We start from the raw sequence: 16,096 nt of genomic DNA, 5'->3' as shown, positions 1-16,096 counted from the left end.
AAACATTTCACACACGTTTTCATTAATAAAAATTCAATAATCCATATTCACCTTTCAGATTTCACTTCCAAAATATTCATTCTGTTTAAAAATACAACCTATAATATTCGACAGGATATTTTCGGTCCATTTTATTTCGCTTTACAAATTCAGTGGTTCAAATTCGACAGAAAATTCAACATTTTCTCTACCGTGAACGAGATTATAATGTTATAAAACGTTAAAGCGGCAGCACATCACTGCAATATAAAGTTAAGAAAACTAAACAACCGAGGGAAAAATATGTCTACTACCTCAGATTTAACGTTTTATCTATACATCAGCATCGGGGAATACCATTATAATCTCGTTCACGGTAGAGAAAGCTGCTTACATGTGCAAAACTAAGACTTCAATGTAAACACAGCTTTTGTGTCTTTATCAGCTTTTCCATATATATACTGGCCCTGATAATCATCACAAATACTTACCGCTTGCTCCATTTTTGTAAATCCGTTTTTATGAATGAACGACTCTCTCATCCGTTGCTCTAGTCTTCTTCGGCAACAGCCGCGCGCACCCCCTGCTGGTGATGGCCGACTAAGATATGGAGATTGTCAATCGGCAATCTACTGATATTCCTGCCGTTCCTGGATGTGAAATGTTGAATTTTCTGTCGAATTTAAACCACTGAATTTGTGGAAGCGAATTTGTAAAGCGAAATAAAATGGACCGAAAATTGCCTGTCAAATAGGCAATATTTATAATATATAGGTTGTATTTTTAAACAGAATGAATATTTTGGAAGTGAAATCTGAAAGGTGAATATGGATTATTGATTTTTTTATTAATGAAAACGTGTGTGAAATGTTTTGAATGCATTTAATGACATTTGTCATTAATTTACTTCCATAGAAAGAGAAAAAGTGAGAAACGGAAGGAGAGCGTGAGGGAGAGAAAATGGATTACTGTGTGATGATATAATCAAGAGTAGAGAGGGATATGAAGTGAGAGAGAGTGAAGTGATTGACGCTTGATGTAATCAGGATATGGAGCTGAGGGGGGAAAGGGGAAAAGCAACAGAGGGAGAGACTGACCGCTGTGATGTCCAGCGCTTTTGGATGTTAAATATAACCTGTTTTCCCCTCACCACCTACTGAGCTACAGACTGGCTCCTTTCTGCCTGAACACACAGCGCCCTTCTTTCTATCATTCAAATTTCTCTTTCATTTCCCCTTCTCTGTGTATTTGATCTGCTCCCTATTTGTCTTTATCTCATTCTATTTGTAGTTTTACATGGATGTGTTGTTGTTTTTTCGGTGGTGTTTGGAACCAGAATGTCTCTCTACAGTCCTATTCAGAGAGGACTGGTTTTAGAAAATGAATCCCGGGGGATGGGCTGATAATGATACTGATAATGCGATTATCTCATAATTATTTTCATGTTATGGCTCATAATAAACTTTTATACTATTTTGTCTAAATAAATTAAAAATAAAACTCTAAAACGTAAAATTACTCATTTTAAATGCTGGAATTTAGGCATCACAACATTAAAATGTACAGTATGAAAAATTGGTATTTTGAGACATGCTAAGGTTTCATTTGACAGTGTTTTTAATTAAAGTATTTGTGTTTGTAAAGGTTAACTTAAAGTAAACTTTAAATCATGACAAGGGTAATCAAAAGCTAAAAATGGTACTGTACCATTAATGGTATAGGTAATGAGCATGAACAATTAAACATTCAGTATTGGCTGTTACAGTATTCAATACTGACCAATGTACACTACCGTTCAAAAGTTTGGGGTCAGTACGATTAAAAAATAAAATAAATTAATACTTGAATTCAACAAAGACACATTAAATTGAACAAAAGTAAGTTTACATGGACTTAGACAGAGTTACATTACATTTAAAAAAATAATTTTAAATTGTAATATTTCACAATTATAATGTTATTACTGTATTCTGTGTCACATAAATGTAGCTTTGGTGAGCATACGAGACTTCTTTCAAAAACATGAAAAAATATGTACAGACCCCAAACTTTTGAAAAGCAGTGTAAATTAGAATAAACCACCAATATCGGCCAGTAACCAATATGACAATATAGCTTATGTGTTCTACAACTTACCTGTTGTTTGTTCTCTTTAGAATAAGGTAACATGGTGGAAACATGGAACATGAGCTCATGACCCTGATAGACTGTGTAGATGGAATTCATTCCTGTAGTGTCATCTAAACAGAGAGAGAACGAATTAGTAAAATACAGTTAAAATGGAAAAAATCCCTCTGTTGATTTGTAAACATATATATGTGTATTTGTCCTACTTTTAGTGTCCAGTCCTCCTCTATACCCTGCCCAGCCCTGCAGACAGATTGTGTCGCCAAGGAGATTCAGAAATTTGTCAAAGGTCTCACTTCCTGTTTCTGAAAAAAAGTACAAAAACATAGAAAATCAACTTGATTGTAAAGCAATAATAAATTTAACAGACATCAAGTTTGAGCCACCTTTTTCTGTTCACAGATATTTTAAAATCAGTGTGAATTGTAGTTCCGTACTATTATTTATTTCTAAGTGAAACAGAATATTATTTTATTTGGTTATTGGTTATTATTATTAGACAGATATATTTAGTATTATAAGTATGTTATAGGTTCTGTGCTCACCGTTGCTGAACATTTCATCATCTGTCAACTGTCCATCTTTGGCATAAAGAACACCAAATTTAAAATTTACGCTGCCCTGTAAGAACATACAAACACATGTGAGGAGCATTCAGGGGGAATTCACTAAGAAATTGATTTTTGAAATCACTAAGAAGGTCATTTATTTGCATTGGATACTTAAATCAAACACATACACACATTTGACAGTACAAACCTCTTGTTCCTCCAGCACCAGTAAGTCCTGCCAACAATAAATAAATAACATTATATCCCAGTACAATAAAACAATCAGTTTCCATCAAGGTTAAATTTCTAAACACCAGTAAGGAGCACTAATAGTGTGAGTTACACAAATATTACAGAGAGCATGGTCATGCATTCAAATATCTGAATGCCACTGACAATAGCCTTTGATTAGCGGCACTCATTTCCACAAAAGCCAAGCTCTCTGGAGCAATAGCAGCTCAGACAGCGTCTGCGTTTGTATCCTAAAGTGATTATGAAGCAGAACAACACACCAGAGCAAAAATAGACAGTAATTAACAGAGCAGAGGACATGTAATGTTGATTGACAGGTGTGGGTGGGCACCTTCTGAATCTCTGGGTTAAGGATCTCCCTCGGGCCCTTTTCGAAACGATCCACATTCATGGCACTGGTGGGTGAAAGGGTCAAGAGGGTAAAATTAATGCGTTTTAATTTATTTCGCTCAAATTAAATCTTCGCATGTGCGAATAGGGTGCATTACAGACAGACTTACCTTAATATAGATTTGACTGATAGTGTTTTTGTCGGACTGTATGGAAGGCTGATTTTTAGAGTACCCTGAAAGAGATGGACACATTTCACAAATCATACAAATCTAAAGCGAAATGTGACGTGGCATAACAAGACAGCAAGCCAGTAATGCTGGAGGTTACGACACAAGGTTTTATAACCGAGACCTTGTTGTTCATAGGAAGGTGACATTTAATACCGTGTCACTGTGCATTCAGGGTTTTTAGGCATTTAGACTTCACATACTGGCCTTTGAGACAACAGAACAAAACAGTGTAGTCACTTTTACGAAGAGGTCAATCTGTTATGTGAGTCACTGCTCAGAGCAAAAGTGACGCACACATGACTCACCGTCTTGCGCCAGAGGATGGCTCGGTACTGTGGGACCCTCTGGTTGTTCTGGTCTGACAGAACCACAGACAGGAAGAAGGGGTTCTTCTCCGCATCCGTCCCCACATAGTTCTGGTGAACTACAGAAAGAAGGGACAGAAAAGTTTAAAAAAGAAATGTAATTTTATTCCTGTGATGGCAAAGCAAAATTTCCAGCAGCCATTGCTCCAGTCTTCAGTGTCACATGAATCATGAAATCATTCTAATATGCTGATTTGCTGCTCAAGAAACATTTCTTTTTTTTAGAATTCTTTGATGAATAGAGAAAGAATTTAATGGATTTAATGCATCCTTGCTGTGGCATAGATCGCTTGTATGATGTGATGTGATGCAAAATGAACGAAAATATACTACTTTTATTAAACATGAAGATAATTCAAACACAACAATCAATAAACATTAACACAAGACAATGAACTGAGGAAGACAGAAGGCTTAAATACACAGAGGATGATGATTAACAGAACAGGGAACAGGTGTGCACTAATTAGAAACAATGACAACAAATGAATGACTAGAACTCAGGCAAAACAGACAATGGATCAATGGATCTAGATCTGTTCACTACCTTGTCTTTTCGAATCTTCTATTGTGTGTCATTATATTTGAGTTGGCTCATGCATTTTATATTTTGCGCTTCAGAAATGTGACATAATTTTAACAAATTATTAACAATTAACATATTTTAAGACCAATGCATATGAACCAGTTGGATTTTAATCAATGCATCAATAAAACGAGTGAATCTAACTTCTATTTTTCTATTTTCTTTCCTGAATATTGCAACTTGAGCCTTCTTGACGTGCTGCCTGATAGATGCCACACCAAAGCACTGTGGCCATGTGAACTGTCCTCAGAGACGTGACTGTGAAGACGCCTGTTTATTTAGATCTATTCCTGGAGTCTCAGAATAAGAGGGAAAGAGAAAGGAAGGGATGGAAGCCTTCTGTTTAAGGGGAATATTTTGGATTGAGACAGTCCAGGTTTACAGACAGAAGACAAATGAAAAGAGGCTGAAATCCAATTAGAAGACAAGATCTGGTCTGTCTCTGCATCTCCACCCTTCCTCTGTAGAATATTCTGTCTCTCTCCCTCTCTCTTTCAATCTCTCTCTCATTGAATGAAAGCTATTTGCAGTGATTTAAATCAATTAAAGAGACAAAATGCAGAATCTGCCCCGGGAATGTGTGTGGGAACAACAGTGTTTGTATTTGTGTGTGAGGAAGGGAGATTAGGAAAGACAGAGAAAAGAAGAAGAGAGTGATGAAGTGTATGGCAGAGTGTAAAACATAGTATTTTAGTATAAAATATAAAACACTAGTATAAAATACCATTATTTGGTGCTTTGTCCTCCTCAGCACGAGAATGCAGACATTCAAAAATTGTTAATGGTACCACATGTAATAAAATGTATTTGTTTCCACTATTTTAAATAAAATGCAACTGGTTCTGAATAAGAACTCAATTCCCAACCCAATTGAATTATTTCCTACATAATTCAACTTTTTCTATCCCATAAAACAGGATTTCTCAAAATAATGGCACATTTATGCTCTCCATGTGTTGAGTATAATCTCAACATATACTGTATGTGTGTGCATGTACAGTATGTGCATATTTAGTACAAGTTCATTTGTAAATCTGTGCGTGTATGTGTGCGTCAGTGGAATCCCACCTTTTCCCAGAAAGTACTTGAAGTACCATCTGGTGTGGTACTCTGGGTTCTCCAAATGGACGTCAGTTCTCCTCCATGTTCCAGGTGTGTAGTCAGAGGCCTGCAGAAAAGCCCCACCAAGAATTGAACTAGGTACAGGACTCAAATTAAATTTGAGTCCCCCCCCCCCCACCCCAGAGGTTATACCTCTGCTCACCCAATAATCAATCCCATCATGTTCCAGCACAAATTCCAATTGATATTTTCATGGTGACAAATTGTTTAAAAAAACAACAACTTTTTTTGTCAAATTGTCAGTGTAAACAACAGCTTTCCTACTCTGAGGGTCTGGAACCCTAATCACTATGGTGACAGTCCACCCTAAATCATTAACAACCAATCAGAGGTCTGTTTTGGTGGGATAAAGCATTGAAGGTTGTCATAGCTACAGTCTGGTGCTTGAAATGAAAAGGACAAGTGGATGGAGGGAAGAGAGAGAGAGGGGGGGAGGAAATGAGAGCGAGAACATTGGGGATTGATTGAATCGCTTTGCTTTGATTGTTGTTTTTGCTGATGCATGTGTGTTTCATTGAAACACCTACAGACACACTCGCAAAACACAAAAGCTGGCAGTTTTGGTTTGTTTCTCACTGCCAGAAGATGAATATTTGTTCTCTCTCTCTTTTCTTCTTCTTTAAATACATTGTATCACCCCCGTTCCTACAGTACCGCACAGCCATCAGTGTGCATGTGAATGAGTTCAAAACCTTATTGAATCTCTCCATGGTCATGAGAGCTTCAACATTTGTAGGGCTGTTTAACCTCTATCCTGGCAATTTTCATAATAGCTTTGTAACGATTGGTGGTCTATTACAATCCAGCACATACAGTGCATACACACACACATTTCAGACCACACAATATTTAATGAGTATCTTACCTCATCTATTGAACCGTTCTCCACTCTGAATCTCCCAGCTCTCTGTATGGCCCCGTCTGCATCACTGGAGATGAGCTGAGGAGAAACACAGATACATCATGAACGTGAGACCATCTGCATCATGTAGAAGAGCTACACAGTAGGGTCCAAAAGTCTAGTAACATGCAGTTTCCACACACATATTAGGCAGCACAACGGTTTTCAACATGGATAATAATAACAAATGATTCTTGAGCCCCAAATCATCATATTACAATGATTTCTGAAGGATCGTGTGCAACTAAAGACTGGAGTAATGATGCTGAAAATTCAGCTTTGCCATTACAGGAATAAATTACTTTTTAAAATATAGGCTACTACAATAGAATTTTCTTTTTTAAATTGTAATAATGTTTCACAGTATTACTGTTTTTACTTTTTGATCAAATAAATATAGCACTGGTGAGCATAAGAAACATCTTTCAAAAACCTTTAAAAAATACATCAACTTTTGAGCACTAGTGTAAATAACTTGTCCTAAAAAAAACCCATTCGGTAGTATCAAGTTTTCATTGTAACCTCAGACTTGTCTCCCTTCTATTCATTCTCTATTCTGTTGAATCTTTCTCTTTAACGATTCAATTATTTTGGTTAAGAAACAACATAAGCAGTTTAAGACTGCTTTAGAAATGCCTATAAAAGACACAAGAGAGACAGCGAAAAGGCAGCATATAACTAATCTGCTGTGACATACACTCAACACACATAGTGTACAGATGAGTTTGAATCATAAAAACCCTTCAATGTAGAATCAGACTAATGTGTTAAGTGATGTCTGTGTCTGATCTATCTGTGTGCAGCATTGATCACTTCATCTGTGTCACACACACACACAAACACACACACACACACACACACACACACACACACACACACACACACACACACACACACACACACACACTGTTTGTTTCTATCTGTAAGAGAAGTAGTATCAGTGAAAGTCTACCTCCTCAGATATTGTGTGTGTATGTGGGACAATCACTTGCACCTGACACGATGTAATCTGGTCTTTGCAGTAAAATTGCAACATCCCCCCAGATGGAACAATGTTGGTTGCTAGGCAACAGAACACAGAACCTCTCCCATTTCCTTTTTCTTCAGTCACCTTGTTTTCCTCCTCACATTTCTCTCACCTTTCTTCTCCACCTGTTGGTCTGCCTCCTTCTCTTGCTCTCTCTCTTTCTCTTCCCTCTTGTTTGTATCTGGCAGACCAAACTGCTAAAAACAGACCGCAGCTGCACTGCAGCTAGAGAGACTAGCTGTAAGGGTGCGAGTTTGTTGTGTGTGTGTGTGTGTGTGTGTGTGGCAGATGGTCTGCCTTGGCTTGAGAATGCCAAAGGTCCAGGAAGATCCTTCTAGATAGATTCTTGCTTTCATACTAATCACTTAATAAGCAGTAATTTGGCATCCTAGTTTAGATAAATCAAGACCAAAGTTAGTTTATATAAAGCATGCTGTATTAGTGAAACATTCCTGCAATTCACTTGGCTCTGATATCTGAACTGACATGATGCATCCTTGTATTCTTATGATTAGCTAATAATACGTAATAATATGTGTTAATATTGGGTTTACCTGTTGCAATATTCCCAGCTAACATCAGAACTTCCCTAACATTCTGGCAAGGTTCTCGCAAAGTTATGAACAAATGTTCTTCCAGTAATGTTAATAGAATGTTTGTTCAAAGTTATCTGATCTTTAATAATGTTCTCAAATGATAGTTCAACAAACTGATTTTAGACTTCTAAGGCATCATAACGGTTTACACAATACAGAGCTTTGGTGAAAACAAATTTCAAATTTCTTGCTAGAAATGACATTAAAAGTGAAAAAAGTTGGTCAAAAAAACTTACATTTATTCACAAACTGACCACCAAACACAACTTTCAGATGGCATCATGATGGTTTAGCATAACTGCCAAAGAAACAGAAAGGAACGTACAGGTTTGTGGGATATCAAAGGCAGTGAAGGACACATCTATGCTGCCTTCAGAATTTGATCAGATGAAGGTATCTCAGGAGACAGGAAGTAAAGCTAACATTAGATTTAGACGTGTCTTGAAGCATTTCTACCTCTGAAGCAGAATTGTTAAGCTTTCGAACGCAGCAAACGTTTTCTTAACTTAATGGGGACATTAGGAACATTCTTAGAGCATATTTTGTTAGCTGGGTTTGAGCAGTGGAAAACTTCAGCCTGTATTAATGTACAGAACAGTGCATCTACATTGACAGCAAAACAGCAAATCAGTTGTAGGTAAATTAATAAAAGGTTCTGTGGATATTTTTCATACTGTTTGAACATAGATGCAGCTGGATCAAAACCCTTGAGACAACTTGACATTTGCCCATGACACAGGCCTTTGATAAACAACATTCCCTCTAATGGACTTGCACACCCCAGGAATCTACTTCAAGCACACAGAGACACAATTACTTGTCTCATGAGATAGTTTTCTTTTCTTCTTTTGCTCAGTGACATTCTGTGATGCTATTAAGGTGTTTCGATAAATGCCATGAGGTTAATGATAGTGGGATAATGACAGGACAGTCTTCCAAACTCAACCATAAGTTCAAAACACACACACACACACACACACACACACACACACACACACACACACACACACACACACACACACACACACACACACACACACACACACACACACACACACACACACACACAAACACACACACACACACACACACAAATCAGAAAAGCATGAGAGAGAGTGCAAGGAAGAGAGCAAGAGAATAAATGCTATTGTAACATTGATCTGTTTAGAGAGCTTCTGTGTGTGTTCTCATGCCTCACACAATAGAGCTGGAGAAAAGAGAGAGACAGATGAGATGAGGAAAGAATATGGAGAGAGACACACATGGAGAAAGCAAAGCATCTGAATCTGAGAGGAAAACAAAAGGAAACATTTCCATAATCTAAATCAGTCTACACAGTGGAACTGAGCTTTGAGTGAATTGTGAAATACAGAACAAGTTTAATGTACTAGACCATCAAACAAAGGCCTACAATTACCATAAATTAATCACAATCATTTTTTGGAAGTGGCAGGAAATTAATCACTGCAAGTTTTGTGCTACTTTAATTAATCTTTTTTTTTTTTTTTGCTACTTAAACAGTTTAATTGCATACATGTTGGAATGAAACGTACATAAACCCAGTTTGAACATCCTGAGGTTGAATAAAAACATGCCTCTATTGCATCAAATAACCAGCTCCATATATAAAGCTTTTCTGTTTTATTTAATATATAAATCTACCAATTTAAGTTTGATGTTATCACCCACTTCAAAGTAGCCAAGACTGTCTGCACAATACATACATGAACTTGTCCACTACAGATGAATGAACCTGTGGTAAAAGAGAGAACAAAATAAGAGTGGAGGGAGGGAGAATGAGAAAATAATACAATTAGTTTTAATTTAGTTTTGTTAACAAAACAAAGGGGTTCCCTCTAACACACACCCACACATACTGTAAATGACCAAATCATAATGACTTGATGTGTGCTGTTCTTTCCCCCGCAAACAATTTCTCACCAGAATTACACACAAAGTCTTTGACAACCTTCAGACAATCCATAACTAAACTAATACATGTCTTCAACATTGCTTAATTTTGTCCCATCTTTGAGAAAGTGACCCACCCACAACATTGGACACAGTAAGCATTAGTCACTCCTAATGATAGAGCTGCAGGCAACATGTTCCACTGATCCCAACATGCTAATTTTACACCTCAGTCGCTCTGCAGCCAACCCTCCCTCTGCTCAGCATATGTGTGTGGGGTCTGAAGGCGTTTTTACTTGGTTAGAATCAAATTATTACAATAAGAGCAATATGTAACAGGCAGAAGATGCATACTGTGAGATGTGTATGTCATGCAGCATTATTAAAAATTTCAATAAGGCCAGAGGAAGCCCCTCATGACTAGTTTAATTCTCCAGTCAGCTATATCTGTTATTATATTTGTATCAAGTATCAATATTTATAAAGAAATAGTATTAGAAATGATAATTAATTGTAAACAACTAAACCGCACAGTGCCAGGGCCAGCATGTAAATATGGAGGTCCAACTCCGTCCTTTATATTACCGGTAATTGTATACATATACATATATATATATAAAATCTTTTTATATGAATATTCACCAGCATTTTTTAAGCCTGTAGGCCACAATCATTTTTGTACACCAAAACATGATGGTTGTGTCTGAAACATAAGGCTGTTGCAACTCATTTGAATAACGTGCCTCTACCTACACTTCTGCAAAACTCAAAAAATGCAGCTAAAATGACCAGTACAGACTATAAAACTGCAACAACTTTTATTCCTTTTCAAACAAATTATGATTACAGGCTGTGGGATGTGAGATTTTTGTCATCCTTAATTCAAAATAAAATTGTAATTTATCAATAATATCCATTTCTGATAATCCCAGGTGGCAGGTCACGCAGTTTTGTTTACGTGGTCACGAGAAATGGTCATTCCCTCAGCATCGGATCTCAAGGCCAAGGCTTCACATTGCATGGCCACAACATAAGGATGTCGTTACCTCGACAAAATGTTCTTGTGGCCATGACATATTATCACATTCCCACAAGCTAATATGTCGAGGCCACGACAAAACTAAGTGAACCGAACATGTCCCCTCCCAGTCACTGTATGCTTTAGACATAACCAAGCAAATGTGACTACTTAATGACTACAATGCTTATTTTTCGATAGAAATGGAATAATAATTAATTTACTCCTATCAGTTTCTCCATCAGGTGCAATTAAAAACCCACAATTTCTCTTCATCTGGTTGGTTTTTGAAGGTATTTATAAATGTCCATTGAGAGAGCTGTAAGAATGACTGACAATCAAACAAAGCTCCAGGAAGGGAAAATCCTCACATAAACTTTTTAAATGCATACAAAAGTAAGAAATATAATGGTGAGTGATTGAGAGAGAGAAATTGAATGAGGCATTGAAGAGCACATACAGCAATGCGTCTGAATGGAGAAAAGGTGATGAAATGAAAGAGGGGCATTCAAGCCACTCCATATCAGATTTCTGTTGGAATTATAAAGGTTCTTCAACACATCTTCAACCTGTACAGGTGTGCACTGCAGGTCAGCTTTGTTCTTTCAGCTTTGATGTTATCTGCTTTCAGACTCATGCTGAGTAAGAACTGTCATGGACTTCAGTGATGCTGCTGTTATGATGACAAAGCATTTTCATCTGCTCTCAATGAAAAACCCCATATGCTTTGTATGCTGATTACAGGTGACCAGGTGTGATGCGACAAGCTCTGGTAACAAGACCTTTTCCATGTAACAAGGCCTCTTCCATGTCAATCCCAGTTTTTCAACAATCAACGTACAGTATATTAAACATCAAACATGGATTAGAGATTGATTAGAAACATTAGGTATACAAAATGCTACTATAAACTATAAAAATAATGCACATTGCTGGAAACGGGCCACCGCTGTATAGCCACCATAGACATTGAGGGGACAAGTCCTCCTCAATAACCAGACACGGCCAAATTGCCCCCACCAATATTGGATATTATTGATGTTGCTGTCCTGCACTCCATTACACACAACTCTCATAGTTTATAGGAAGCAAAACAATTCTACCCCTTCAAAATGATAGTGATGGTCAATCAAATCAAAGAAGGTGGGCTCTTCACAGATGCTGAACACTTCAGTTTTAACAGTAAAAGAGTACGAGGTAAGAAGTAGCAAAGCATTTAATATTTAACTGTTTTACGATAGAAATGTTAAGTGACTGATAGTAATATCCAGTGATGCAAACTATTCTATACTATACTAACTTTGTCAGATTTAAGCTTTGAATTGAACATAGCACTATTTATGTAATTATTTTAATGTAATTCGTAATTTAATGTTAAAGACAAGAAAATTAACAGCCATTTTCGGCATATTAGGTATACGATTAAGAGTGAATTTGAGCACATTTTAAAATGAAAATATTATAAATAAAAATGACCATACATTTGTGACATTTGTCTCCCCCTCTAATGTTCAAGATATGGTTACAGCCTTGGTTGGAATCGTATCTTCTTGGTATCTCATTTATGTTAATTAAGTAGTCAACCTTTGGCATTGCAGTCCCTCCAAATATGTCTATACGAAAAGCATTATGTCAAAATGAGTAGTATGTCCAATGTCAACATGGCTGATGCATTTCATCCAGATTGTATTCATACTATGCAGAACCTGATTTGACCAATTGTGATATGTTCCTGGATCAACATCTTTGTTGACCCTGGGACAACATTCCAATCAACCAGTCAGATTTGAGGGACAAGTTTACAGTTTCTGTCAATTTTAGACTTAAAACCAGGGTTAGGTGCTTCTACACCAGTGTTATTCAATTATCATTTCCCTCTGATTTTAAGTTATGGGTAGGTTTAGGGGTAGGGATATGGTTAGGAATACATTTACGGACAGGTATTTTGTTCCAGGATCAACAAAATATGTTGACCCAGGAACGCATCTATCTCTGCAAAATCAGGACGTGCTAATACTACACACATGCATATGTTACATACTTCATTAACGATGGAGAAGTCATCAAATGCAGCACATATTCTGGTTTCCAACAAGAATATTGCATTGGCTTTGGCTGTTGATCTATGATCAGGTCTAATGTCTTGGTTGAGTTTGCCATATGATTATAGGTTGCGGAATTTCTAGATGATGTCTAGCCACTTCTGGAAATGGTTGATCGGAATGTAATGGTGTCTAAACAACAGTCATGTTTACATTAGGCCATCATACAATAATGAGAGAACGGAGCACTTGAGAAGCTTTTAACTTAAAACCCTCACACACACGCATTACATACTTCAGCCCTAACATACACACTTTGCACTTAGAGGTCATAAAATCACCTATAAGAGGATCCCTAGAGCTAATGCACTTACATAAATTGACTGAAACATACAGATAGCCAGCCATGCAAGTAGAAATTACATCTACTAAAACATCAAGAGCATTTCCTTCGTTCTCAGGTTGCAGCCAATGAAAAAGTATATAGACACAATATATATGTCCCAATAAATCATGCTCTGATCATAATTCAGACAATCAGAGTCTGTGTGGCTAACTACCTTGTGTATGTTTGCACAGAATAATTGTATAGTAATGTGATGATGACGGTCAATACTGATATTTTCCCCTCATGATGATTACACTATTAAACTTAGCAAAACACACACGTGCAAGTGTAAATGTAAAATTATGCAAACACTGGCATGAAAACCATAACAGAATCAATTAGCAGTATAACATAATAATTGATATAACCGAATAACACTGTCAGACAGATAAATACACGCACCAACCAATGATTCCAACCAAAATAAGAGACTTACACACGTTCTAGAATAATGAATGTAATTAAGCACAGCCATCATTAGAGAAAAAAAAGAGAAACAACAAACAGTATAAGCATGTTTCATAGTAACCTCAGCCTAGTTTAATAAGAGCAATGCGGCAAAGGAAAACAAACAGTAAGAAACAGAATAAAAACAAAAAAATCATATGGAAAAATAAAGACAGACAACATAACAAAAATAAATGTGGCTTGCATTTTTTTTTAAATAAATTGGATATTTCTTGTTTAAAATTTACAATGGATATAAGAAAGGGGCAATGTGCAATCAGATGGCCATTACCGCAAAATAAACCCCAACAGAGAGAAGAGGGCCGCGATGTGAAACGTATTACACGGCTACTTACTAAATAAATAAACAGACATGAAATATTGATTCGTTTAAATTATTTTATTATGTGAGAAGACAGAGAGCGTGGAGAGTCCAGGATCGACCTTTCTATGTTTATTTTTGTGGTAGTCACTTTCTGAATAATTATGTAAATTATAAAAAAAAAAAACATGGAAATATTGATTTGAGATGACAATTGGAGATGTAATATTTTACTGCCTTGTAGAAACTGTGAAGAAACAGAACACATTCACAGAGTGGTCAGTATTGTCCTGGACAGAAATATCAGAATGAGTGACTGACCAAACCGAATCAAGTATTACAGAGCGCAATGTAGGTACTCTTATGCAAGAGGCAATTATGAGATTATGCTAAATTTTTATCTTCAACACAAAAAAAAATTCTTACCAATACTAATGTCATAAAATCATGGTCATACAATCAAAGTGGTGATCAAAGATCCAGGATTCATAACCTAATTTAAACCCGAAAATAAAGTTTTGGGATTTTGAAAAATGTAAAACAACAACAACAAAACGATCCAAATACTTAGAAATTCTGAAATTCATGTGCATTTTTCGAAACTTTCAAAGCAATGAAGTTATTATGCTTTAACATAATTTATAATAACAATAAATGCATTTTCATTAGTGGTCTCAGACGTTTGGAAGCCACTCTAGCTTTAGATACTTAAGAACAACGGCACATGCAGTAACAAATGCCCTTTTCTCTCCTTTTCTCACACACATTTACATTCTCCATCTGCCGCGCATGATAATGCATGTGGTTTTGTGACATGGTTCTATCTGACACAAGGTCACCCATTTCCTTCTACCCACAAACCTCTTGCACGTTTCACATAGGAAGTAACATCTAGTGTGGTATTAAGCCACTTCCTCCATGCAATAATATCTAGGAGAGACAGGCACCTCTGAAAAGTAACACACCCACACCAACTCAATACAGCACGTGTTTGACCAGTCGAAACACTGTGACTGAATAATATAAATGATGCTTTACTTGTGGCTATTTAACCTATTGCAAAGCTCCTGCTACTGTAGGTTGAGATTATGTTTATGTGAACTTCATCTCAAGAACAATTTAATTACAAAGATGTACAAATCTCATTTGAAGTAACTGACCGAACCACAGATGTATAACACAGACATATAAGAAATCAAGGAGAAACACGAAGCTTCTGCGTTCACAGCAGTGCACAGGCAAAGACAAATAGATTAGAAGGAAGAAGAAGAAGAAGAAGAAGAAGGAGGAGGTAGAATATGTACATTCAGAAGAGCTAAAATATGACAGTCCTCACCAGTTCAACTGATCCATAGTGTTTCCGGCTGAACTCTCCTCTCCTGCATCCAAGATCCTCTGATGCTGAGCTGCAAAAACAGAGCATATAACAATTCAAACTGATTTCATGATGTTTAGTTGCGCACACAAAGATCTTTTCATTCTCTTGGAATGTTTGTGTGTTGTTTGTTATTGTAAATGTGATTTCTACCAGAGAAATTCTTTGCTATTTGACTTATCGTATGTGAACATACAGAGCACACAGATACAGCATTTAGTTTCAATACCAGAAACCTGCATTCCAAAAGGTAGAAGCCCCGCACATTCCACCTCGCAACCCTGTGATGTCGCAGTCTGACACTTTTTGAGTGAGGTTGTTTCAAATTATTAGAGCGAGAACCGAATGCTCAGTGACTCAGCTGATGACTAGACATCACACATATTCCCAAAACCTTAAAGAGAATCTCTCTCATTGAAAACCACTTCACAGGAAGACCATAAAGGCACTAAAGGTGTGTCATTTCTGTGCCACTACCATCACCAAATAAAATAGCAAAAATAGTAATGTTTTCAAACAGGTTT

General features: G+C 36.7%; 1 protein-coding gene across 4 annotated transcripts in view; it reads right to left on the bottom strand.

The window, feature by feature from the left end:
* Window positions 1–16,096, bottom strand: part of garnl3 (GTPase activating Rap/RanGAP domain like 3) — a 61,346-nt gene that overhangs the window by 18,864 nt on the left and 26,386 nt on the right. For all 4 annotated transcript variants that reach the window (XM_079870455.1, XM_079870452.1, XM_079870454.1 and 1 more), the window contains exons 2-11: window positions 15,534–15,603; window positions 6,411–6,485; window positions 5,492–5,591; window positions 3,778–3,896; window positions 3,410–3,474; window positions 3,241–3,304; window positions 2,866–2,892; window positions 2,652–2,727; window positions 2,313–2,411; window positions 2,116–2,219 (exon numbers count right to left, since the gene is read on the bottom strand). In XM_079870455.1, the coding sequence (XP_079726581.1) occupies window positions 2,116–2,219; window positions 2,313–2,411; window positions 2,652–2,727; window positions 2,866–2,892; window positions 3,241–3,304; window positions 3,410–3,474; window positions 3,778–3,896; window positions 5,492–5,591; window positions 6,411–6,485; window positions 15,534–15,603 (799 nt within the window). The remainder of the gene's footprint in view (window positions 1–2,115; window positions 2,220–2,312; window positions 2,412–2,651; window positions 2,728–2,865; window positions 2,893–3,240; window positions 3,305–3,409; window positions 3,475–3,777; window positions 3,897–5,491; window positions 5,592–6,410; window positions 6,486–15,533; window positions 15,604–16,096) is intronic.

Source organism: Squalius cephalus (assembly GCF_949319135.1).
Source record: "Squalius cephalus genome assembly, chromosome: 5".
Taxonomy (NCBI): domain Eukaryota; kingdom Metazoa; phylum Chordata; class Actinopteri; order Cypriniformes; family Leuciscidae; genus Squalius; species Squalius cephalus.
The sequence above is the reverse complement of the archived record's forward strand: the minus strand, read 5'-3'. Positions and strand labels throughout refer to the sequence as shown.